The 22,470-nt window shown below is 53.8% G+C and overlaps 3 protein-coding genes across 8 annotated transcripts in view; 2 read left to right on the forward strand and 1 right to left on the reverse strand.

Moving 5' to 3' along the window:
* Positions 1–5,126, forward strand: part of NOS1AP (nitric oxide synthase 1 adaptor protein) — a 48,085-nt gene extending 42,959 nt beyond the window's left edge. For 4 of the 5 annotated variants that reach the window (XM_075508118.1, XM_075508120.1, XM_075508117.1 and 1 more), the window contains exons 11-12: positions 2,579–2,846; positions 2,947–5,126. In XM_075508118.1, coding sequence (XP_075364233.1) covers positions 2,579–2,846; positions 2,947–3,433 — 755 coding nt within the window. In that variant the 3' untranslated portion in view covers positions 3,434–5,126. Of the gene's footprint in view, positions 1–2,273; positions 2,288–2,578; positions 2,847–2,946 lie in introns of all 5 variants that reach the window. The other variant, XR_012776528.1, reaches the window with a different exon arrangement.
* Positions 522–1,824, reverse strand: SPATA46 (spermatogenesis associated 46). Its single transcript, XM_075508127.1, has 3 exons — positions 1,719–1,824; positions 1,573–1,589; positions 522–1,032 (listed from the first exon to the last, which is right to left on the reverse strand). Exons 1-3 carry the CDS (start codon positions 1,822–1,824, stop codon positions 568–570), a joined length of 588 nt encoding a protein of 195 aa, XP_075364242.1. The 3' UTR covers positions 522–567.
* A 1,225-nt stretch (positions 5,127–6,351) lies between the features above and the next one.
* UHMK1 (U2AF homology motif kinase 1) lies at positions 6,352–21,786 on the forward strand. 2 transcript variants are annotated; one of them, XM_075508111.1, is made up of 8 exons: positions 6,352–6,751; positions 7,808–8,100; positions 10,924–11,115; positions 11,904–11,998; positions 12,907–12,983; positions 16,219–16,317; positions 17,274–17,362; positions 17,858–21,786. In XM_075508111.1, exons 1-8 carry the CDS (start codon positions 6,466–6,468, stop codon positions 18,002–18,004), a joined length of 1,278 nt encoding a protein of 425 aa, XP_075364226.1. In that variant the 5' UTR covers positions 6,352–6,465; the 3' UTR covers positions 18,005–21,786. The 2 variants fall into 2 exon arrangements, with proteins under 2 accessions (XP_075364226.1, XP_075364227.1); XM_075508112.1 differs by lacking the exons at positions 16,219–16,317; positions 17,274–17,362; positions 17,858–21,786 and adding an exon at positions 16,364–16,509.
* The last annotated feature ends 684 nt before the right edge of the window (positions 21,787–22,470 follow it).

Below are 22,470 nucleotides of genomic sequence, written 5' to 3' on the forward strand. Positions count from 1 at the left end.
TTTTGCTAAATAAATCTTTCTATTTCTCAAGGCTTTCTGTTGCCTTTTCCTTCTTGCTGACTCTCTCTCTTTCTGTACTTCTCTCCCCCTCCACGCTGGGAGCCCGCACTGACGGTGGCATCCCTTGGCCTTGCACAGACCCCCTCCAACCTAAGCATCCTCCCCTGCGGGATCCTTGCTTGCGGTGCCAGCTGCAGGCCACCCTTGAGAGCGAGATGCCCTGAATGTTGCTGGGGGTGGATGGGTTTCAGCCTTCCCCTTCAGCCACTGCACAGCACAGGCTCGTCTCAGGGCTGACCTAGCAGCTCAAGGGTGCCGGGGGGTTCCCAGCATCTGCAGAGCACCCCACGGAGATGCAGAGATGCTAAGCAGCGCTTTCGGGGGCTCGGGAGATTTTTGGCTGCTGGGGAAGGAAAAGTCGGGAAGAGTCTCTTAAAGGATGGCGGAAGTGTTGTGTAGGCAAGAGCAGCAGGCAGACAGGGCTGGCTGCTCCTAAAACAATTTATCCTGCCACCGGCAGGAGCGATGGAGCAGTGCCCTCCCGTGGCGGCCGCCCGGCTGGTGGGGCTACACGGGCACCCTGAGGGCTGCAGCCTCCTGCTCCTTGTGCTCCTTCTCCCACAGGGCCTTGAGCCTGCGGTAGTACACCTTGCAGCTGTAGCCCTCCTGGGAGCTGTGCTGGATGTGGGTCTTGACCGACCACAGCGTGGGGAAGACGCGGCAGCACGACATGCACTGGTAGCCGTGCTGGGGCACCGGCTGCCGCTGGGAAGCGGTGAGGATGTCCCGGACCGTGATGCTGGCTCCGCCGCTGGCTAGCCTGTCCCTCTCGGGGGGCTGGGGCTTGTCCGAGGAATCAGAGGAGGAGCAGACGATCTCCGAGAGGTCATCGAGCTCCTCAGGCTCCTGGGTGCTGGGGGCCAGACTGGAGGAGAGGCCGCCCAGGTGCTGCTGGGCGGCTCCTTTGGTGCATGTGAAGTAGCTGTAGGGTGAGAACCAGGGCCGGTAGATGGTACAGGTGCGGGCAGGGAGCTCGCTGCCCGGCAGGGATGCGGGGCCACAGGCTGTGGAGGGAAGAGTCTGCAGTGAGTTGGGGGTCCCTGCAAGAGCCTGGCCCCTACGGGGTTGGGAGCAGTGCTGGGGACCCTTCCTCTCTGTCTCCATGGGATGCAGAGATGGCTGGCTCTGTCCTAGTACATCCTCCTGGCATGGAGGGTACCATCCCTCCCGCCACGGGACGCAGGGGTAGAGATGGGCACAGCATGCTGGCAGGCACCAAGGCACTGGCACAGCACAAGGCTCACCTAGCAGCTCACTGGAGCTGTCCCACGGAGAGCTGCACTGGTACAGGGGCAGCAACAGGGGGGCCGAGCTGGCGCTCCTGGGGGCAGCACCCACAGCTTTGAGGGTTCCTGCTGGGAAGACATGGAGGAGAAACCAGTGTAGCTCAGAGGTGGGGTGTGACTGCAGGACCCCCCCCAGATCCCCAGAAAGCACCCACTGCCATGGGTGTTCCCGGTGCCCTTTTCCCACCCGTGCAGGAGGATATGCCCAGCTAAACCCCTCCACAGCCTGCCTGCCCGCAGGCCCTCGCTGTGCCGCAGGAGGCTGAGCGGTGCGGCGGCCATGCCCAGGGGGTGCAAGGGGGAGCCTCCCCACAGGCAGTGCCGGCTGCCTGCACCCCCTGCCTGGCCGCAGCTGGCAGGTGCCAGGCTCACCGGGCAGGTTGGCAGGGCCCCAGGGACATGGGGCCTCGGGGTTTCTTGTCCTGGTGCCGTGGGGCACAGCCCCAATGGAAACGGTGGGCAGCACAAAGCTCTCCATCACCCTCACGTAGCTGGTGTGTGGCTCCTGTGCCATGGTACCCATGCTGTCATCAGCTGACGTCACAAAGGGCTGATGTCACATGTGTGGACGGTGCACAGCAGGATGCTCCTGGGCAGCGGGCTCAGCCCCTGTGGTCTCTGCAGTCTCTCTGGAGCTTGGCTAGTGCAAGGGAACAGCCAGCCTGGGCTGGAGAGGGAGCCTTGGTGGGGTGGGCAGTGCAGAACCCAGGCTGTGGGTGCTCCCAGAGAACCCCCGCTGCTTCCGGGGTGCCTGGCTGATAAGGGCCCCGTGTAAGTCCCATCTCCGCAGGCAACATGGTAGGTCTGGGCAGGGGGTTGGCAGTGCGTCTCGCCCAGCAGCATGGAAGGGACAGGCCCACTGTCCCCTTGCCGTTCCCTTAGTAAATCCTCTCTCTCTCTCTTTCTTTCCACAACCTGCTTCCCAAGTTGCTCGGTGTCAGGTAAGAGACGCTCTTGGTGTGTTGGCAGTGCTAGCGTGGAGCCCTGGGCTCGCTGCTACCCCGTCTCACCCCATGCTGTCCCCACTGCATGCACTGCCCTGCACAGCCCTGGCATGGCCCTGCTGCCCACAGCCTCTGCGGGGCTGCAGGAGCAGCCTCCCTGTCCCCCAGATTGTGTCCCCCATGCTGCTGGGTTGGGAGCTGGTGGGCAGCTCTGGGATGTGCCGTCCCCGCCGGGGTCCCCCCTCCAGCCCGGTTCACGCCCCCTCTCTGTTCCCTTTCCCCCTCCAGTGGACCAGAGCATGTTTGAGAACGCCAGCGCCAGCACAGCACCCACCCCGCGGCCACAGCATGTCCCCGCTGCGGCGGGCACCCCGCTGCAGCCCTCCCGCCCCGCTGGCAGCCAGCACCTCCGCAACCTGGGCAAGGCTGTGGGGGCCAAAGTGAATGACCTCCTGCGCCGCAAGGAGCCGGCTGGCCTCCCCAGCGTGGGGGTGATGGAGGTGAACGCCAGTGCCGGGGCCATGCTGGGCACAGGACAGCCAGCCAGTGAGGATGGGTGAGTGTCCCCACGGCATGCACCCTGCAGCAGGGCTGTTGGGACAGGCTGGAGGGGCCCTGGCGTGGGGCTGCATGTCACTGCTCCTCTGTGCTTGCAGGGCTGTGGGGCTGGACACCTTCCCCCGGCTGGACCCCCCACCCCCCGTCACCAAGAAGCGGACGCCACGTGCCCTGAAGACCCCGCAGGACATGCTCATCGCACCGCAGCCGGCAGGGACCAGCCCAAGGAGCAGCACAGAGGAGCCCCCTGAACTGCCCACGGCCGACCCTGCAGAGGAGTGGCCGGGGACGAGGGACCCATCCTCTCCAGAATGCCCTGGAGTCCCCAGCATGACCGGCACCCCAGAGCCGAGCGGGGACCAGCTCACCACTGCCCTCCCCGTGCCCGACCTCATCCATAAGGGCAGCCTGGAGAGTCAATGGCGAGTGGGTGAGAGGGCCACTGAGACCTCACCCTGCATGGAGAAGCCCTCCTGGAGGCCAGGGCTGGAGCATGAGCCGCTGGGGAGCACAGAGCGGCCGGAGCCATGCACCCCCGGCCGGGAGGTGGAGGGGCCCCATCCCGACCTGCTGTCCTTCGAGTAGCAGCGGGGGAGCCACGACAGGGGCACCATGGGGGCTGGCTCTCCCAAACATGTCTCTCACTGCTACTTGCCATTTTTGGGGTCATTATATTGGAAAGGGGGGAGCCCAAGGGTGGCAGGAGCCATTGCTGCCCCAGCGTGGGGTGTGGGGAGCTGTAACACCCCATTTCTCCCCAGATTCCCAGGAGGGGCACAGCCTGTCCTGCCACAGCTTCTGCAGCCCCATTCACCTGTCATTGCAAAGCTCCCGTCCTGCCAAGGTGCCACCATCCTGCCTGTAGTCACGGGCCACGCTGAGCCGGGGACCAAGGGTGGACTTGCTCAGCAGCCTGGGTCCTTGTGCACGGGTGCAGAAATGCCAGCCTGCCCTCAACCCTGTCAGCTGTGCTGGAGCAAGTGTCCCACAACTGTCCCTCATGGTTCCCCACATCTGGGCTGGCTGCCCTGGCCTGGAGTATGTCCCAGCTTACATCATGTGCTTGTTGAGATACCCCATCCCAGTGTGCCAGCAGGTTGACCCAGCCCTAGTGCCCAGTGCCAGGGAGCCAGGATGGCAGATGTCCCCAAGGCCTTCTCCAGCTGCCAGCCCCTTGGAGTTAGTCCTCCCAGTGCCATTTCTCTTTGAAGTGGAGCCCCAGCCACGAGAGACCCGCTTGTGGCGCGGTCTCTGGCAGGGAGCAGGGCTGGATGCCTGGGGCTGCACTGCTGCTGGCCGGTGGGCTCTGGCAGGGGGGAGTCCTGCGAGATCCCCCTCCAGCTTCCACTTGTTTCCTGGTCTCGCCCCAGCCACCATGGACCAGACTGACCTGCCCAGGCAGGCAGCCCACTCCATGTGGGCCAGTGCCACCTCTCTCCTTTATTTCCTGGGACAGTGACGTCTTGGCGAGACTGGGACACAAGAAGCCATGCGGCCCTCTGATACTGCTCTATGATTGTTTCCCCATGAATTACAGGAGAGGTTAGCCAGCCTGCGGACCCCTGGGCCGGTGCAAGGAAGCAGCTGCGAGATGGCACTTTGCTTAGAGCTTTTATGTGCGTTCTCACTGCAAAGGTGGTTTTGAGAGGGAAAGCTCCAAAGACCAGTTTTGGGCTGGAGGAGGTTAGGGGCTCATGGATGGGGCACCTCTGCTCGCAGCTCCTCCTGGGCCACACAGGGCAGCTGGGCTGAAGAAATGTCTTCTGCCACATTGTGGTCCTGCTGAAGGAAGGAGGCCGCGGGCCCGAGAGATCCCTTTGCCCTGGGAGCAGCCACCGTGCCTCCTTGCCCATTGGCGTGGCAGATGCCGTGGCGGTGCCGGGGCTCTGCAGCACTCAGCCCCCAGGGAGGCCCTGCTCAAGGGCGAAGGAGATGGCAGAGCCGTGCAGAGCCCGCGGCCAGCTGGCAGTCGGTGCTGAGGTATAACACACCCTGCGAATAATGTGATTATGCTGTGCATGGCCGATGCTACCCCACAGAAATCTATAGGAGTATGTATATGTGTATACTGCCTAGACCTACGCTGCATTGTATATGTTGATGGAAACAAGAGCTCATAGCCAGTCTTTGAGGAACCAGCATCTTCCAACCCTGCTGATCACAAGGGTACCTCACTGCTGGTCCAGTCCCTCTATTTATGTTGTCTATGGTGTGTGTGTAGTTTGGGACAAAAAATGCAGATTGCACAATAAATTTTTTTTTCTTTTTTACCCACTGACACGTAGCAGTCCCTTGATGGGAGGTGTGCTGGTTTTGGCTGGGATAGAGTCAATTTTCTTTATGGTAGCTAGTATGGGGCTATGTTTTGGATTTGTGCTGAAAACAGTGTTGATAACACAGGGATGTTTTGGTTGTTGCTGCACTAGTCAGGGACTTTTCAGCTTCCCAGGCTCTGCCAGGTGCACAAGAAGCTGGGAGGGGACACAGCCAGGATAGTTGATCCAAGCTGACCGAGGGCTATCCCATACCACATGGTGTCATGCTCAGCGTATAAAGCTGGGGAAGAAGAAGGAAGGGGGGGACATTTGATGGCTGAACACCTGCCTGCCCATGGGAAGTATATCTCAACCCACAAATTGATAAATACTTATCTCAACCCACGAGTTTTCTCACTTTTACCCTTCTGATTCTCTCCCCCATCCCACTGGGGGGGGAGTGAGCGAGCGGCTGTGTGGGGCTTAGTTGCTGGCTGGGGTTAAACCATGACGGGGGGGACCCCTTGCACCAGCTCGGCATAGCCCCGAAGCCCCCCGATGAGGCTGGGGACCTGCTGGACGCTCCTGCACGGGGGCTGCAGAGCAGAGGGGTGAGGAAGCAGCCCTGGCAGCCCCGTGCGGCTGAGGGGTGCCGGGGAAAGCCGTCCTCTAGTGCCAGGCTTGCTGGGGTGATCGCATAGGACGGTCGGGTCTGCCGTGTTAAAGCCATGGGGTTAAGGGAAATATCCCCAAAGAGCACTGCTGGAGGCCTGACACCTGCAAAGGGCACCCCCAACCCAGGAGCCAGGCCCAGTGGCACAGCCACGGGGAGCTGGGGGACCTTGCGGGAGTTTGGTGGTGCCCAGACTGAGGGGGTGACATGGCTGCCCTGCTCTGCTTGGCGCTGAGGCGACGGGACCCCCGGTCGGTGCCTGAGCTGAGGGGTTGGGCCGCGGTCAGGGCCTGGGCTGAGGGGACGGGACCCCTTGTTAGTGCCCGGGCTGAGGGGATGGGGCCCCCGGGGGTGCTGAGGGGACGGGCGCCGGTCGGGGCCTGGGCTGAGGGGACGGGACCCCGGGTGGTGCCCGGGCTGAGGGGATGGGACCCCCGGGCCGCTGAGGGGCCGGGACCCCGGCAATTCCCGGGCTGAGGGGCCCGCAGCCCCCCGCGAGGCCCGCCCCGCCGCCGGCTCCGCCCCGCGCCGCGGGAGGGGAGGGGCCGCCGGGCGGTGCCGCCGCCGCCCCGCCCCGTTTCCGGTGTCATGGCGGCCGGAGCGCGGCGGCGGCCGGTGCCGGGGTCGGTGCCGATCGCGCGGCGGCGGCGGGGCAGCGGCGGGGGGGCGATGTGAGGCGGGACGGCGCCATGTCGGGGTGCGTGTGGGGCGCGGCGCCGCTGCTGGAGGCGCTGGGCCGGCTGTGGGAGGTGCAGGCGCCGCTGGGCAGCGGCTCCTCGGCCTCCGTCTACCGGGTGCGCTGCTGCGGGGACCCGCGGGCCCCCCCCGGCGCCGTCAAGGAGTTCGTGCCGCCCCCGCCGCGGCCCGGCCCTGCGCGCCGCCCCGGCGCCCGCCCGCCCGCCGCCGACTGCGCCGAGTACGGCTTCCGCAAGGAGCGCGCCGCGCTCGAGCACCTCCGCGGGCACCGCAACATCGGTAACGGCACCCCGGCACCCCCCACCCCGCCTCGTCCTCCAGCCTGGGCACCCCCGACACCCCGCCGCGCTCCCCAAACCCCCCTTCTCGGAGGGCCCCCGCAGGCACCCCTGTCCCCGGGACCCCCCCAAGACCGCCTCCCCCAGGGCAAGCTGGTGTCTCCAAACCATCCCCCCAACCAGGGAGGGGAACCCCCAAGCCCTGTGGGAATATGGCTTCCCTTGCCCCCAAACCCACCCCCGCTGGCAGGGCTAGGGCCCCCAGACCAATGTGCCCCTTGGATTGGCACCGCTGGGCAGGCAGGCTTGAGGGCCCCGAGCCTGGGTGTCCCACCCCTTCCGTGGGCTGGGGGCCGGCAGGGCACCTCCCCAGGGTGGGCAGGGGGTGGGCATCACCCTTTGGGTGGGCAGAGTAGGTCGCCCCAGGCCGGGCACCCCGAAGTCCTCTGCTGGGCAGGGCTGCCCGAGCCGCCCCGGCAAGAGCCGCGCTGCGGGCCGGGCAGCGGTGGGGCGGTGTCTGCCCGCCGGCCTGCCTGGCTCTGGCAGCAGCCCCCAGGCTGCCTGCGTGGGTGGGAATGGGCTTGGGAGGGGAGGAAGCCTGCGTGTCGGAGGTGGCTGCTGGAAGCCCCCAGGTTCTCCCCACGCTGACTTTTTGTCTGTGTGAAATGCATTTTAATGCTGTAATATACCTAGACGCGCACACAGGAAGAGATTGGCAGATGTCCTAAAAGGAGCGGAGCTACCTCCATTTTACCCACTGGGATTTGCTTATCCACGTCCCAGAGATTGCCCTGAGCAGGAGCGCCCGGCCCCATTGCTTTATCAGAGCCTGGCGGGGCGTTGTGAGACCAGCCCGTCTGCCGAAGCCCAGAGGGGTGACATGGCTGCTTTTCCCCTCTGAAGTTTGGTTCTCCACCTCTCTGAACATCACACTTTGTAAAACAGATGAGCTGCCTCCTGCAGCTTTTGTAGTCTTCTGGGCAGGAGTGGAGAGCGGTGGAGCATGATGGCCGTGTAATTGCTCCTTACTAATGCCTGTCAATGCGTCTCACCGTAGTGACGCTGTACGGCGTGTTCACCAACCACTACTCTGCGAATGGCCCATCTCGCTGTCTCCTGCTGGAGCTGCTGGACATCAGCGTGTCCGAGCTGCTGCTGCACTCCAGCAACCAGGGCTGTTCCATGTGGATGATCCAGCACTGCGCCCGGGATGTTCTCGAAGCCCTGGCATTCCTGCACCACAAAGGCTACGTGCATGCAGACCTCAAGCCACGCAACATCCTGTGGAGCGCAGAGGAGGAGTGCTTTAAGCTCATTGACTTTGGACTTAGCTTCAAAGAGGGGAATCAGGTTTGGAACGTGCTGCTCTCAAAGCAGTTGGCTTTGTGTTGAGTTGTATGGGTCTGTGATGCTTTTGGCTCATGAGTGTAGGACTCGATGTGATCTGGTCAGAGTAGTAGCTGAGCTGGTGCTGAGGGTTTCCTGGAAAAGGCTAAAATGTTGTCTGGCCCCAGAAACAGAAGCTCATGTTCCCATTCTCCTTGCACGTCTCTGGTTTCTGTTGATGTCTTAGCCTTTGTGCTACACGTGACCACCAATTCCAAAGTTAATGACACACTGAAAAAAGTGGTGTCTCAGCTTCCTGGAAAGTTTGCTAGTTTTCATGTGGTCAGACGAGTGGGAGCACCCAGATCCATAGAATTTCCTTTTATCATCCCTTATCGTATGTAGTAGTAATCCAGGCTTCACCATCAGCCTCCCCAGCCAATTGCATTATCTGTGGCAGTGTCCTTGTGCTTGTCTTTACATTCATCCTGTCTTTAGCAGCTTCCCTTTTTCAGTAAGTCTGGATGTTTCTCTCCCACGTTGTGTTGATGAAAGCCCTTACTCTGGCTGTGGGTAAGCAGTGTCCATTCTTTACTGACACAGACAGGTCTCTGCCTGTTCTGCTCTGCTTTTCCCATTTGCTGGACTTTCACTCCCTCTTCATGCTGTCACTTTTTTGTTTTGGTGATACTGTGTTTTGTAAGTTTGTTCTTGCCCTTTTTATTCTCTTCCATGGCCTCTGATGAAAGCAGAGAGCCGCAGGAGGTTGTGCTGTTGGCTTGATAGAGCTTCCTTTCACCCCTCCCTCTCTCGGTAACAGCCTGTGAGGGCTATCAGTAAAGCTTTTTCATCAGGTAGCCTCTTGGCAAATTTGCCTTTAATCACTGGGTGATGGGCAGTAAGTCTAGTAAACAAGCTATGATTTTTCTGTGCAGACATTGTCCTGGCTTGTCCCTACTCCATGCACTCTACTCGTTTAGAGGTTTTAAATTCATGTGCTTTTTTTACTGGTTTACCTGGTATTGATGGTACAGCCCACTGATCTGTGAATATCAGAGGATTGTGTGGGTGACCTGTCTCTGAATTCTTTGGTACAGGAGCTGTTTTTAATGTTTGTACTTCTTAACTCCTCCATGTTGTTCTTCAGTTCTCCCACGTTCTTCACTGAACGCTGGTTTGTGCTGCTAATCTGTTGCTGTCTATCAGCAAAAAACATTCGCCTGGTGTCATGTGTCTAATGCAGATATTTTTTTTAATTCAGATCTGTTTTGCTGCTTGCTCTGTGAGTTGCCTCATAATGGTTGATCGGGTGTTTTATTTGCTTCTGTGGTTCATTCCAGTCTGCTTACTTTGGGCTGAGTTTCCTTTGCCCGTTCTCAGAAATATGCTGGCTATATGGGTGAACCTTCTGACCCTGCTTTGAATGTGCACAGGGTATCAGCTTCCCTTCACCACCCCTGCCTTGGGCAGCATCATACATGCATGACTTCCTTATCTGAGTCAAGACTATACTACTTTTCATTTGTGACGACTCTGCCAAGCTTATCCTTGCATAACTTTTACTGCTGTTACTGTTTAACAGAGAATGACTGTACATAGAGCAAGGTCTCAGCCACTTAGATCTCTCAAAATGCTTTAGAGGGTAGGAGTGAAATTGCATCTCGCAATTTTTGCTGGTGGCATTGACCGCAGTGTTTTCTCTATCTCTAAATGCTGTTTGGTGGGGCTGCTACACTGCTGCTTTTGCCAGGCTAAAGGTTCTGCTCTTTGCTGATAGGATGAGGGATGCTCATGAACAATTTGTGTATCAATTTTTTTCAAGTTCATAGAACACTTTTCAGCTCTGTTACCTGAAAATGTGTTTTGTAAACTTTATTTTCAGTCAGAGAAACAGATAATTTTGGTTTGAATATATTCCCCTGGTAAGGATTCCCAGTCCTGCGCTTTATCCAGGAAGTAGGCTTGCATATGCTTCTGTCATTCCTTGAGTTGCATCAGTGTGTCTAAAACAAGCCCTCCCATGTTAAAAAGACACAGCATGCAGTTTGTCTTTGGGGACTTAAAGATTTGGCTAGACAAAGCCACAACTGACTGATCAGGTACTGGCTGTGAGCAGCAGGCTGGACTGGAGACCTTCAGAGCAGCCCCTCCAGCCAGCTCTTGTGTGATTCTATAATTTCCTGTTTTCTCTTAAGCAGGCAGCGCATGGGCATTTTATTTTACTCTGCCAGCCATGGCAGCCGGGCAGGTATTGATTGCTGCAGCACTTCTGGCTGTGAGGGGGAGAAGGAAGAGGTGCGTGGGAAGCGCCTTTGATAATTTCCTTGTCTGGGCGTTAGGTGCCTGCTTCATTCTTTTAACATTTTGTTCCAGAGAACGTCAGTGCTTGAATAATGGCAGCTGTTACCGATCCTCACTGTTCAGACTGGGCTGTTTGTGCTCTGATGCAGCCATTATGGGAGCATGTTGTGGGTGTTCAACCCTTATCCTGAAACTTCTAGCATCTTCTGCACTTATGAGAGGTTACCTGGGCCAGTCCGCAGTGACATCCAGCCTCTTCCTCCCAGCAGTGCTGTCTTTCAGAGAGATCAGATGTTAGTAGGATGCCTGCTGTTTTGCTGGGAGATGTTTTCTCTTCCAGACAGTCTTGTTCTTTTCCTCATCAACACAGCAGTATAGGGAGTTGAACTGCCTGCCTAACACGACTGGCTGTACAATGCTTTCTGTCAGTTTAGCAACAGTATTTTGGTGACCCATTTGGAAGGGCCTATGTGAACTGATTTAAGGATAGAGTGGAGAACCTGAATCTGGAAAATTAACTTTCTCTGTGTGTTTGATCTTCTGTAGGATGTGAAATACATTCAAACAGACGGGTATCGGGCTCCAGAGGCAGAACTGCAGAACTGCCTGGCGCAGGCAGGGCTCCAGAGTGAGACAGAGTGTACCTCTGCTGTGGATCTGTGGAGTCTGGGAATTGTTTTACTGGAAATGTTCTCAGGAATGAAACTGAAACATACAGTCCAATCTCAGGAATGGAAGGTGAGTAAGAGCTGCTGTGGGCATTCTTGCTTGTACCAAACAAGTCCTCCTGCTTTTTGTTTGTAACCTGGTTTTGTGAGGTAGCACCTGGCAACTAGAGAGTGTTTCCAGGATGTTTCTCTAATCCTATTGCCTTGAGAATTAAGGTTCCAGAGCCTTAAAGACCCGCCTGCCCTGTGGGACTGGTGTGTCTGAATGCTGCCTGTGTTCAGGTTACTGAAAGCTAAGGGCTTTGTGTTTGGAGCCTGTGTCTTGCCAAGATTTGGGAGGTGAGTTGCACTGGCTGTAGTGTGGCACAGAAGGAAGAATGAAATGGATGGCTGATGGCTGCCAGCTAGTTCAGCAGCACAATGACAGAGGAATTATTTGCTGGTTTTATTCTAATATTAGCTCTAATTTGGGGATCTTCTCGTAAGTCTATATCGTGAGAAAACAAGAGGAAGGCTCTGTGTTGTGAGCCCAGAGCCTGACTGTCCTCTGTTCTGTATGGAATAATTTTGTTTTGTCTTCCCCTTCCCAGTAAGAGTATCCTTTCAGCATCATAACATCCACAGTAACAGCGAATTTGCCTGCGCATGGAAATTTCCAGCTTTCACACAGGCAAATGAGAAAAATTTCATCTGATGTGGGCCTGCTGGTTTAATATGTGAAGCTGGAGCATTGGGGATCTCTCATAAAATGCCACAGTACCAGAGACCTCTGCATCCAGTCCAGAAAATGATGGGTTATTGCAAGCTTTGCACTGGTCTTCTCTTTCCTCCCTAAGCACTGTTTCTTTTTCTTTCCAGACAAACAGTTCTGCCATCATTGATCGCATATTTGCCAGTGAAGGGGTGGTAAATTCAGCCATTCCAGCTTATCACCTCAGAGACCTTATCAAAAGGTATCTTATCATATTTACTAACTGTTGCTTAACATGTGCTCTGTAAAGTCTCATGCCTTGCTCTTGGTAACTTAGAGCCCACACCTAACACTTTTTTTTTCTATATTTCTTTTTTAAAAAATCTCCCTGCCACTGTGCTAGTAACAAGTGCAAGCATTAGCAGAGACACTTCAGCTCCTCTGATTTTGGCACAGTTTGGAGTAAGCACATAAAGAATATCAGTCATGATGTTCATTTGCTGTTTCAGTGCTTTGCACTTCCTGCCAGTGAGGTTATATTTGGAGAAAACTGGAGACTCTGCCGCTTTAGGGGAGCGTTGTCAGAAACAAGGGAGGGGGGCAGACAGTGCTGCTTCTCAACTGCTGTCAAGATTCAAATGCACTTGTGCAGCACTCTGCTGAGAGGTCTGTTGAGGGGATTGTTTTCACTGTCCTGTGACGCTGCTCTGAGGCTACAGAGTGAATGAGGACACAATTTGGCAGAAATAGCATTGGGAGCCACTGGTAAAACTGAGTAGGGGATGTTCTCAGGCAAGCCCTGGGCTATTAGCTGCTTTGCTTTGAATCCCACTTGTGGAAAGATGTGGGAGCTCCTCAGAGTGTGATATGAGACTGCACATGTGCCTGAGATGTGGGCTGAATGGCCTGGGGAGGTGGAGCCGGAACATGCCATGTTCCTTGTGAACTTGTAAGTGAGCAACTTCCATCATTGGGTGCTGAGAGACGTTGAGAAGGAAAGCCTACTGTACCATGTGCCCAAAATGCTTTCAGGGGATCCTTCTGGTGTGCTTCAGCTGTGAATTGGAAGATGTGCTTCCCACTCTTCTCTTTGTACCGTAAGCACCCCAAAGATAGGGTATTCCTTTGTACTGGCTTCCAGCCTGAGCATAAGGGTGTCTTCTCTTCCAGCATGCTTCATTGTGACCAAGGAAAGCGAGCCTCTGCTGAGAAGGCTTTGTGCAGCCCGTTCTTCAGCATTCCCTTTGGTAAGCTGTGCACGTCGCTCCTGCTCGCGGCTTTCCCAGCACGTACTGTAAGCAGAACAGAGTGCAGTTGAATTGTGTTGTTTCTGGTTCTGGCCTCATTGCTGCTCCTTTGCTCGTCACGGCACTCGCCAGCCCTCTGCGGTACCACAGCAGGCAGGTCAGACCGATGCCTGTGCTCTCAGTGCTGCCCTGCCCCTCTAGCCCTGCGGGCTGTTGCTTTTCCCTGGTTGGACTCCTGGTAAATTCTGCCCAGATCAAACTGACCAAGAGTGTATTGGCAGCAGCATTCATCTGAGAGGACAGAAATAACCAAGGTACTTACCTAATACTGTGACCGTTAAGGTGCTTTTGAAGGGTGCAGTGCTATTTATGGTGAGTGGATGGTTTTTCTTATGCCAAGAGTTTCCCAGTTCACAAGCCAGGAATGTGAGCAACTAGGGCAGTGGCTGGTGATAGCATCGTGCTGCTGCCTGCTCTGCACAGGTCGAATAATCCCGGTGTATTCTCGTGGTGCGAGCTTATTTTTTTGCAGTGACTGGCCTGCCTCTTCTGGTGCGTGTGTGGCAGGTCACAGACAGATGTCACTGTTGCTTTGATCTGGCACTTTCTCTTCAATTTAATAAAATGGTGGTGTTTCCCCAGGAACCCCCCATGTGGGTTGCAGGCTGTCAGCAAAAGATGGGCTGAGACCGCCCTGTTTAGGCTTGTATCCCTCCCTGTTTTCTGTTCCAAAAGCAACATGGTAACATTCTCCAGGTGTTCTTTCAAGAACACCAGTGAAGAGCTTTGTGTCCAGCTTTTCTGCAGCATAAATTAATGCTTCAGGCATCCAGCTTCTGGCTGGGCTAGCATTTTCCCTGGAATCTCAGCCCTGCTTTTCTTAAGCTGCTTGGTTTACCTTGCAGTGAAGGTTAAGTATTGCCTCTTGAGGTCATGTCAAGATACTGGTGTTCCTGTGTATTAGGCAAAGGTAACAAACTCGTTCCTGTTTTCAGATGTATCCTGCATCTCAGAAACTGGGACTGTTGTAATCAAAGCTACCTTCCGTGGAAGGAGCTGAAACTTGCAGCCAGTATTGCTTCAGAGCAGAGGGAATAATATACTGGCAGTGCTTTCTGGTCTAGTTTTAAACACACAGACCTCTAACTGTACCTAGGAAGGTGCTTCTGTGGTTAGTGCTACAAGTTTATACAACAGCTTCAATTTTTCTTAGTTGCTGCTTCTCTTCTTTGCCAAACTTGTACATAAGCTTGTCTGCACAAAGAAGCATTTACTGTTGCTTTCCTGGGAAGTCAAAAAATGATCTGTCATTGCCTTTCACTTGGACACAGTTGTTCTGTTTAAAGCAAACACAGCTGAGAATGACTTTCCTTGTCATTTACAGCCTAGCCTTGACTTTCCAGTTCATCAGGTTCTTTCCTGAGCTGCTTGCAGGCTGCAGCCCTCTGTGTTGTCAGTGTGGTTGATATCTGGTACCTGGCACTTTGAAGAAGAGCAGAGGGGCTGGGCAGAAAGTACCTCCTAGGGCAGAACAGTATTGCAAGAAATGCATTTGTCATTTGGTTACAGGAAGACCAGATGGCTCTGAGTCCTAGGCGTTGGTTTGTCTGCCTCCCTGAAAAAAAGACACATGAAATGAAGGACAGACTTACCTGAATAAAAGGGACAGCATATAAGACTGAGGCAACACTTAAATGTTCTTTCAGTCATCGGTTCCTCTGATGTTGTCTCTTGGTTGCCAACAGTCCTGTGGAAGAATGGTCCCAGAGGTTCGCTTGGAGTTGGAACATGCGTGGCTATCTGAATGCAGCACCTTTCTTCGAAGGGCTGTCCCTGAGCGCTGTCTGGGCATCGTCTAGACTGATAAGGCCTTTCATCCTCTAAGCTTTTCATAAGGACTCTTCCATGTCAGACAGGAGGGGATTTATAGTGTGTATGCTTGCCTATCATCTCCTCTTGCACTATGAAATCAATGTCTTCTGTCTGTGCCTGGCAGAGATGTCAGCTCCTTCATACATGTTGTGTGCTTAGCTTGGAAAAGTATTTCCAAGGAAATAATAGCCTACTATCTTTGCAAACATAGTAAGAAGGCTCAGACTGCAGAAGTGGAGCCATTTCCTCCCTCTTCTCTCCTCTCTCTCACTGTCAAGTGTGAGAACTGTGAGGTACTGCTATTGTGTTTGGATGCTGTAGCTGCCAATACAAATAAAAATATAACACTCTCCAAGTACTGCAGGTTGGGCCCCCAGATCTTAAATTCATGACTGGCCTGCCAGTCTCTTTCAGGAGCAAGAAATCAAGCTTTTGTCCCTGGAGAAGTGACATTGTCCCTGCTGCTTTGAGTTTCTAGAGGACTGGGTGTCCTCTCGGATGTGACACTCATAGTTTGGCATTAGTCTGTCCACCTCGACTGTTTCCTTCTTCCACAGTAGCATCCATGCTACACTGTTCCAGGCCATCCTGGAACTGCCTGTTTTTAGACCCAAGCGCCCTGTGGCAGCGAGCTTTATTTCTGCTCCTGTAAAGTTGTTCACAGGATCACTGCTTATGCACCTTGTGGCCACCCTCTTGTGGCCATGCCTTATTCTGTAGCACTGCATTGTTTAAGTAACTAAGTAGTTTTCCCCATTTGTGTTGCAAGATTCTATGGTGGTCTTCAAAACAGTGCATTGCAGTTGGATTTTGAAGGGGGGAGGGTTTACATGGTGTTTAGGGAAGAACTGAAAGATATCCTAGGGAGAGATGAGGCTTGTGCCTTAGTATAGCTTAAGAATTGGAGTTACAGAAGCTGGCCGGCCTGTTTTCAGCTTATCTGGTAGCAGTAACAGGAGAGGCAAGTTGCAGAGTAGTTCTTTCATCTTGCATCTCCATATGTATGGGGCAGTTTGCTCAACTAGCATAGCTCTTGAGGTCACATCAATTTCTGAATCTCAGCTAAATAGACATAACTCTAGTCTTAATTTCTTCTAGCTTTGTAATTTTAAAAGCAATTTTACATGCTGGCCTCAGTATAATTGCAGAGTGCACTAAACCCTTTAGAAGAGTCTCTCCGTGCACAGATAAGTTGAAAACAGGCAGAATGCAAGCTGTAAATGCAGGTAATAGTGGAGAGAAGCAAAACTGTACTGCAAAGAGCAGTAAGTGCTTGTGTATGATTGTGCATGTTGAGTCAACTTCCTGTTTTCTTGCTCCTTTGGACTTTAATTTATTTTCTTTAACTCTGGGTGTCAAACAGCTCCCCATATCGAAGATTTGGTGATGCTCCCCACGCCTGTGCTGAGGCTGCTAAATGTTCTAAGTGATGCTTCTCTGCAGTGCGAAGAAGAGTATGAAGGTTGGTGTGAGCTGTGCAATTCCCATATAGCAATGTTGTCTTACAGGCTCTGTTTTGTTTGGCTTTGGGGATGCAAGAGCAAGCAGAAGAGCAATTAATAGGCACGAGAACAGCAAACAAAGAGCTGCTCAGCTGAGATTTGGTACCAAGTGGGTCAACTGCACGAACAGAGAATAGACTAAAAGATTGAGACGGAAAGCAGAGCTTGTAGTGAGTTCTTGAAGGATCCCAGGAAAAAAAAAACCCAACACATTTATTTTTATTTTATTCTTTGGTTAAATGCCCACAGACCTCATAATGTGTTCATGGCTCTGAGCTTCTTCTGGACACATGGAGGAATCTGGAGCCCAGTAGCAGAGATCCTCCAAAGTTTGCTAGTGAACTTACCCAAGATCTCAGCAGAGAACTCAAATATCTCATTGGAGTTCTTAAACTGTAGCAAAAACTACACGTGGTAGGTGGCAAGGCATGTCGGTGGAATTTGCATTTCTGCTTGCTCTCTAATCCACATGAGTGGCAAAAGCTAGAGACCTCTGGGGATATGAGTTTAAAAGGCTGGGTTCTGCTCACACAAAGAAGGGTTTGTGGCAGCTACTTTAGTTCCCCTCCTCCAAGCGCCCTAACCAGGAAAAAAAAAAGCACTCAAATCCCAAATGTTTTAGCTACTGGAAGGCCAGGCTTTGCGTGCAAGGAAAAGCACTGTCCATGTGCTCCAAGCCCTGCTGTCGGGGATGCACTGCCTGCAGGTCTGTGTTCCTGAGCCTCAGTTCAGACACTTAATCTCGTTATGTGGCCATTAAGCAGTGTTGGCTTCTGCCATGGCACCTCTCGATTGTTTATTTTAAATTGAGAGGAAGAGACTATCTGTTGACTGAATGTTCTTGATGTGTTCATCTGGCCTTCTTGGCTCATCCTAGTTTGTGAAGTGAAAGACAACCAGCTCTTTCCTTTCTCAGATATCCTGGAAGACATACGGGAGGAGTGTCAGAAATACGGACCAGTGGTTTCCTTGCTTATTCCAAAGGAGAATCCTGGTAAAGGCCAAGTAAGTGAATGGAGGGAAGAGGCTGTGTATTCCCGTGTATGCTCCATGTGCTGCAGAACTTGCTGCTCAGCTCCTGGAAATCTCCTGGCTGATGACAGTGCTAAAAATAGCTGGTTATCTTGAAGGACAGCACAGGTTCCTTCCTGGTTATGTAAGGCTGCCTAACCCGAGAGGTCCCCAAACAGCTTTAGCAGGGGAGCCGGGATATGGGAGGGAAGGGGAGAAGCCAGCAGGTGGGACAGGAGGTGTTGAGGATGTAGAGCATCATCATACTTTCTCCCACCTCGCCAAATATGCCACCCCTAGAAATGAGGAGCAAGAGGTGAAATTCCAGTTCAGAGATGCAGCTCCTTCCTTTTTAGCTCCACTGCTCTGGGCTCAACCAAGGATAGAGGGGAAAAAATTCATTTGGGAACTGTTTCCCTGGTTGCAGGGGTGGGAAGGGGCGGGTGGCATGCTGCACTGGAAGTACTATTTCTCCTTTCTCTCTTTCAGGTCTTTGTTGAATATGCAAATGCTGGTGATTCCAAAGCTGCCCAAAAAATGCTGACTGGAAAGATTTTTGATGGCAAGTTTGTTGTGGCTACGTTTTACCCACTGAGTGCCTATAAGAGAGGTTATCTGTACCAAAACTTGCTGTAGGCAGTAGCAACAATCAGGAGAGTTGTCTTGCTCCTCTTCCTCATGTGTTTTACAGTTGAATGTACAAAAGAGCTTCCTAGCCCTGCTTTTGAGTCATCTGTGAAGGAGAGATGCAAAGGACTTAACTGGGCTTTGAAACCTTTACTGCTGCTTTGTGATGTGCAGAGGAGGCCAGGATGGCTTTCAGCGTGTGCTTGTGTGTATGTTGTGCTTGCTCGTTTACATTGGGTGTGTGGCTTTGCCCCGGCGGGCGCTCGGGTGGGACGACTGGTGACTGTGGGAGCCTGGGAGGCTCAGCAGATTTTGGCAAGCACTTTTAAGTGATTTGAAGTGAGACGTTTTAAAGTCTTGGCCTTAGCACTTGACTTTGCTCTGGAGAGAGGATTTCTTTGTTAAGCTTTCCTATAATGCATGTGCTCTCCTCCAGTGCGGAGGAGGAGGAGGAAGGCTTCCCTGCCTTTTGTTGATATCTATGGTAAATAAAGAACCAGAAGCACCATCCTCTCTAAACTAGACCAGGAAGACGTTTGAGTCTTCAAATCATGTAGAGCAGAGAGAGGCAGTGAAATCGGATCTGCTGGGCCTACAGCGTTACCCTGTCACCACCTTGTGACCTGAGAAGAGCCATCCGTCTGACCTGGCACAGATGGCATGCTGGGCTTAGGCAGTGTGGGTGATGCTGCCTGCAGTGAGCTGAACCTGCTTGTACGCCTGGGGTGCGCAGGGACTGATGGCGGATACATGTCATCAGGGCAGTGCCAGCCTCAGTCCCAACACAACCTGTAAGCACTTTGTAGCCTGAGGTGATGTGAACAGCCTGTCGTGTGGAGTGATCTTTCTAGCATATACCCTGTGCTGGCACTGATGCTCCCTAGCTCTGATGCCAAATCATCTGTAATATGTAAGCGTCTAAGTGATATTTTAGGAAAGGAGTGCAACAGCACGCAGTATTCTTTGTGTCTCAGCAGGACTCCAGCCCTGCGAGTCTTAAAAGAAATAACAAATATTTGTCTGTCGTAGGTCCCATGCTTGGCTTTTCTGTGTTGTGCGTTTCGGTTTTGCATTAATCCATTAGACTTGTAGATTAGAAGCACTGACACTTTTGGTCCTTCATAGGTTACACAAAGGGCCTGAGGCAATCTGAGATCCTGTATGGAAAGGGCTCGCTCAGTCATCAGACTTGACTGGCCAGAAGAACGTCTTTCACAGTGTCAGGGGTGATAGCCACATGCTCTTGGGGGGAAAAAAGACCGGACGAGCAGCATCGCTGCTCCCTCCAGAGCAAGTTCTCTGCTCATGTGGCTGTAATGCATAGGCAGAAGCTCGCTAGTGCAGCTGCTGGCATGGGGTAGGTGGTGGCTGTTTCCTGGGGTGTGCAAACCCATACACCCAGTGGAGCCTCTCCCTGCAGGGGTGGGCGCTTTGCTCCTGGTGAGCACAGTGCGGAACTGCCCTACGTAGAGGGGGACCAGCGTATTCTGGCTCGCAGCCCTGGTACTAGTTTTAGTGAGGAGGAGAGCCCTTGTGAATTATTTTCTTCAGCTTGCAGGAGAATACTTGCAGGCAGCTGCCTGAACCTTCTCTGACCTTCCCTGGAATAATACCTGAATTACCTTGCAGTTTACTTTTTGCATCTTGCTGATGCTGGACTTGCTGGAATCCTGCACTTAAAAGTTCCTCTTGATTTTTGCCCTGTGCGCGTGTGTGTGGTGTGTCTGGAGATCCGATGTCACATTTCACGAGTCCGAGTTCCTCTCTGTGCTGGTGTAGAGTCCTGTCTACTATGGCCCTTCCCAAACTCCCCCAGAAAGGACCAATCTCTTTGAATTTTTCTGTTGCCTTTGAGGTGGTAGGTTTTCCAGGAAAAAAAAAATCCTACAGTGAGTTTTAAGGTGTGATTTGCTGATCAGACTCTTTCTGGGAATGATGCTACTTTGGTGTACATAGCTGTAAAGCAGCTTTGCGTAGATGGGGTGTGTGATTCATTGCTTTTAATTTAACTGTCCTTGCAGTGAAGCACCTTTAGTGTCTGGGAGGAATTGGATGATTACGTGGGTGAGGGTTTTTCCTACGTGAAGAGCAGTGTTTCAAGTACTCTTAAGTATTGGTAGGTATTGACTGACCTCCTCAGCTCTGAGTTGTTGCTGTCCCTGGCAGGCTGAGCCAGGGGTGAAAGCACTTTGGCCCAGAAATTCACATGTTGAATGCCATCGTGTCAGCAGCATTAAGCTGGCTCTGTGTGTGCCTGTCAGCTGGCAGAAGCAGACCTGAGAGCTCTGGGACAGGGAGATGCCAGGGTGCAGGTGCAGAACTGAAATGCATTTAAGTTCTCACATGCATTTGTCTAGGACTATGAGCTGCTCTGTCATCTTTCAAGCATATCTTTTTTTCAGTCAGAATTGTACTTTGGATTTGCAATTAAAGATAAAGAGCTGTGCCAGGATTAATCTTCAGAGAGGAGCTACAATCTGTTCCTGCAGCATGGTAGAGCTGTTACACCAAAGTTTGGCTGGGATTTTGTTCAGCTGCTTTAAGAGGCGCTAAATAAATCTTCAAGATGCAAACTCCTGCCACCAGATTTTCTCTCAGGATGCTCATTGACCAGGCTTGAGCACTGAGCTGGGCAAAAACCCCAAAGCTGCTTTTTTTTTGTTTTCTTCCTGGCAAGAGTTGAAGATGCTGATCTCTGTCCTGTCACTGGATCCAGTCCCTGGCTTCCCTCTGCAGGCTGTGGGGTACAGGGAGGTTTAGAAACTCCTCAGAGCAGAAGCATTTTATCATTATCCCTCACCCTCTGCCTTCAGAGCCTTTTTCTATCAAGCTGAAGCTCACTCTGGTGTCAGCATAAGTTTCAGCCCTGCTAAAACCTGTGAGTTTCTTAACTCTAGATTGTATCCGAAGTGTGCACGGTGATTCAATCCAAGGCATCTGTCATGGTGTATGCCTGGATGGGCCTGGCTTTCCTCATCTCCAAATTACTGCCTGCTTGAGTTGCAGAAGTGTTGAGGCTTTCCACTCAAATGCTCGCTGGGTTTCTCCATCTGTGCTGCTGACACAGCTCCCTCCAAACAGCCCTCAGTGTAGCACTAACCTACGTACTCCTAGCTAGGCGACAGCTAGATGTGAAAACCTGCAGGCTGCCTTTGAGGCAGGGATCTGCTTTGAGGGGGAAAGGGATGAAAGATGGAGCCTCTGGAGACAGCCAGGGAAGGCTGGCACTGCTCCGGTGGGATGCCAGGGCAGGCACCTGGCCCTCCTCCTCAGGAGGAGGCAGTCCAAGGGCTGCATCCCCTCGGAGTGTGTGTGTGAACGGGAAACACGTTGGTGCTCAGCTATTCCTTGGTGGTGTTTGGGTTTTGTAGCTGATCTGACACGGAATGTCTCTGCCAATCAAAGAATAGCTGTCCTTCCTCTGCCACCGATGTCTGTGTGGGAGCAATGAGGGAGAGAGCAAGTTCTTTACACTTCCACCTATTTATTATGTGCAAGGAGGGTAATTGGTTTTTAAATCACTGGCCAAAGCACAAGTCAGCTCCAATCTTAGTTCTGCTCCCGATTTTTATTCTCACTGGTCTCCAGCCTCGTAACCACAAAGCCTGAGCACCACGTTGCACCCGGGTTGTCTTTCCAGAGGGTTCAGTACACTTCTTCCCGCTGTGCCGGATCCTGTAACCACGTGCCTCCCTTCGGGTTAGATGTCAGCTGTTGTATCCCGTCACGCACCGTTGCTGAGCAGATGTGTGCTTGATACAGATGATTAATAAATGATGCTTCAGTATGGAGCGGTTGTCCAGCGTGCTTTTCTTGTGAGACCGCCGGTGAAATGCCACGGAGCTGAGCAAGTTCTCTGTCACCCTGGGTGTCTGTCCGGGGGGGTGGGGGGGGGGCGGACACCAGGCTGTGTGACCCAGCCACGGAGGCGCTGGCATCTTGCGCTTGGCACCCGCAGCGTGAGGACTCGGTCGCCCCTTGCTCAGCCCCGCCAGCGCGGCTGAAAACCCCGGTGGGAGGGCCGGGTGGCCTTTGCCCGTCACTCGGGGCTGAGCCTCCTGCGGCAGCACCCCTTGCTCAGGCCGCGCACGGGCGCTTTCCACGCTCGCTCTGGCGTAACGGTTTCCGAAGTGATATCATCCGCAGGGAAAGTGGCCTCTCGGCTGACGCGGGCCGCTCCCCCGAGAGGTGCTGCCGGTTGCACAACTTTCTGCAGCTCTGGGCGGTGTGCGGGCGGAGCCGGGAGGGGATGCGTGGGGCGAGGCGGCGGCGGGGTGACCGGGGTTTTGGCTGCAGCCCGCCCTGGTTCTACCGCACGCTCCCCTAATTACGGGGCAAGGGCTCTCTGCAGCGGTGCGCGCTGGGGCTGACCCCGGAGAGGCTCCCGGGGCACGGCTGGCGGCGAGGGCTGCTCCCTGGGGGGCTCCTCCTTTGCAGAGACCTCGCCTGCCCTCTTTTGGGTGGATTTGGGGTTT

The sequence above is a fragment of the Mycteria americana genome, chromosome 7, assembly GCF_035582795.1.
Source record: "Mycteria americana isolate JAX WOST 10 ecotype Jacksonville Zoo and Gardens chromosome 7, USCA_MyAme_1.0, whole genome shotgun sequence".
NCBI classification, from domain to species: Eukaryota; Metazoa; Chordata; class Aves; order Ciconiiformes; family Ciconiidae; genus Mycteria; species Mycteria americana.

What these genes read in the sequence shown, in the direction of transcription:
- UHMK1 (XM_075508111.1), top strand. Translation starts at nt 6,466, where the DNA reads ATGTCGGGGTGCGTGTGGGGCGCGGCGCCGCTGCTGGAGGCGCTGGGC. An exon ending in CCGCGGGCACCGCAACATCG is followed by an intron (nt 6,752 to 7,807) that starts GTAACGGCACCC and finishes GTCTCACCGTAG; the next exon opens with TGACGCTGTACGGCGTGTTC. An exon ending in AGAATCCTGGTAAAGGCCAA is followed by an intron (nt 17,363 to 17,857) that starts GTAAGTGAATGG and finishes TCTCTCTTTCAG; the next exon opens with GTCTTTGTTGAATATGCAAA.
- SPATA46 (XM_075508127.1), bottom strand. Translation starts at nt 1,824, where the DNA reads ATGGAGAGCTTTGTGCTGCCCACCGTTTCCATTGGGGCTGTGCCCCAC.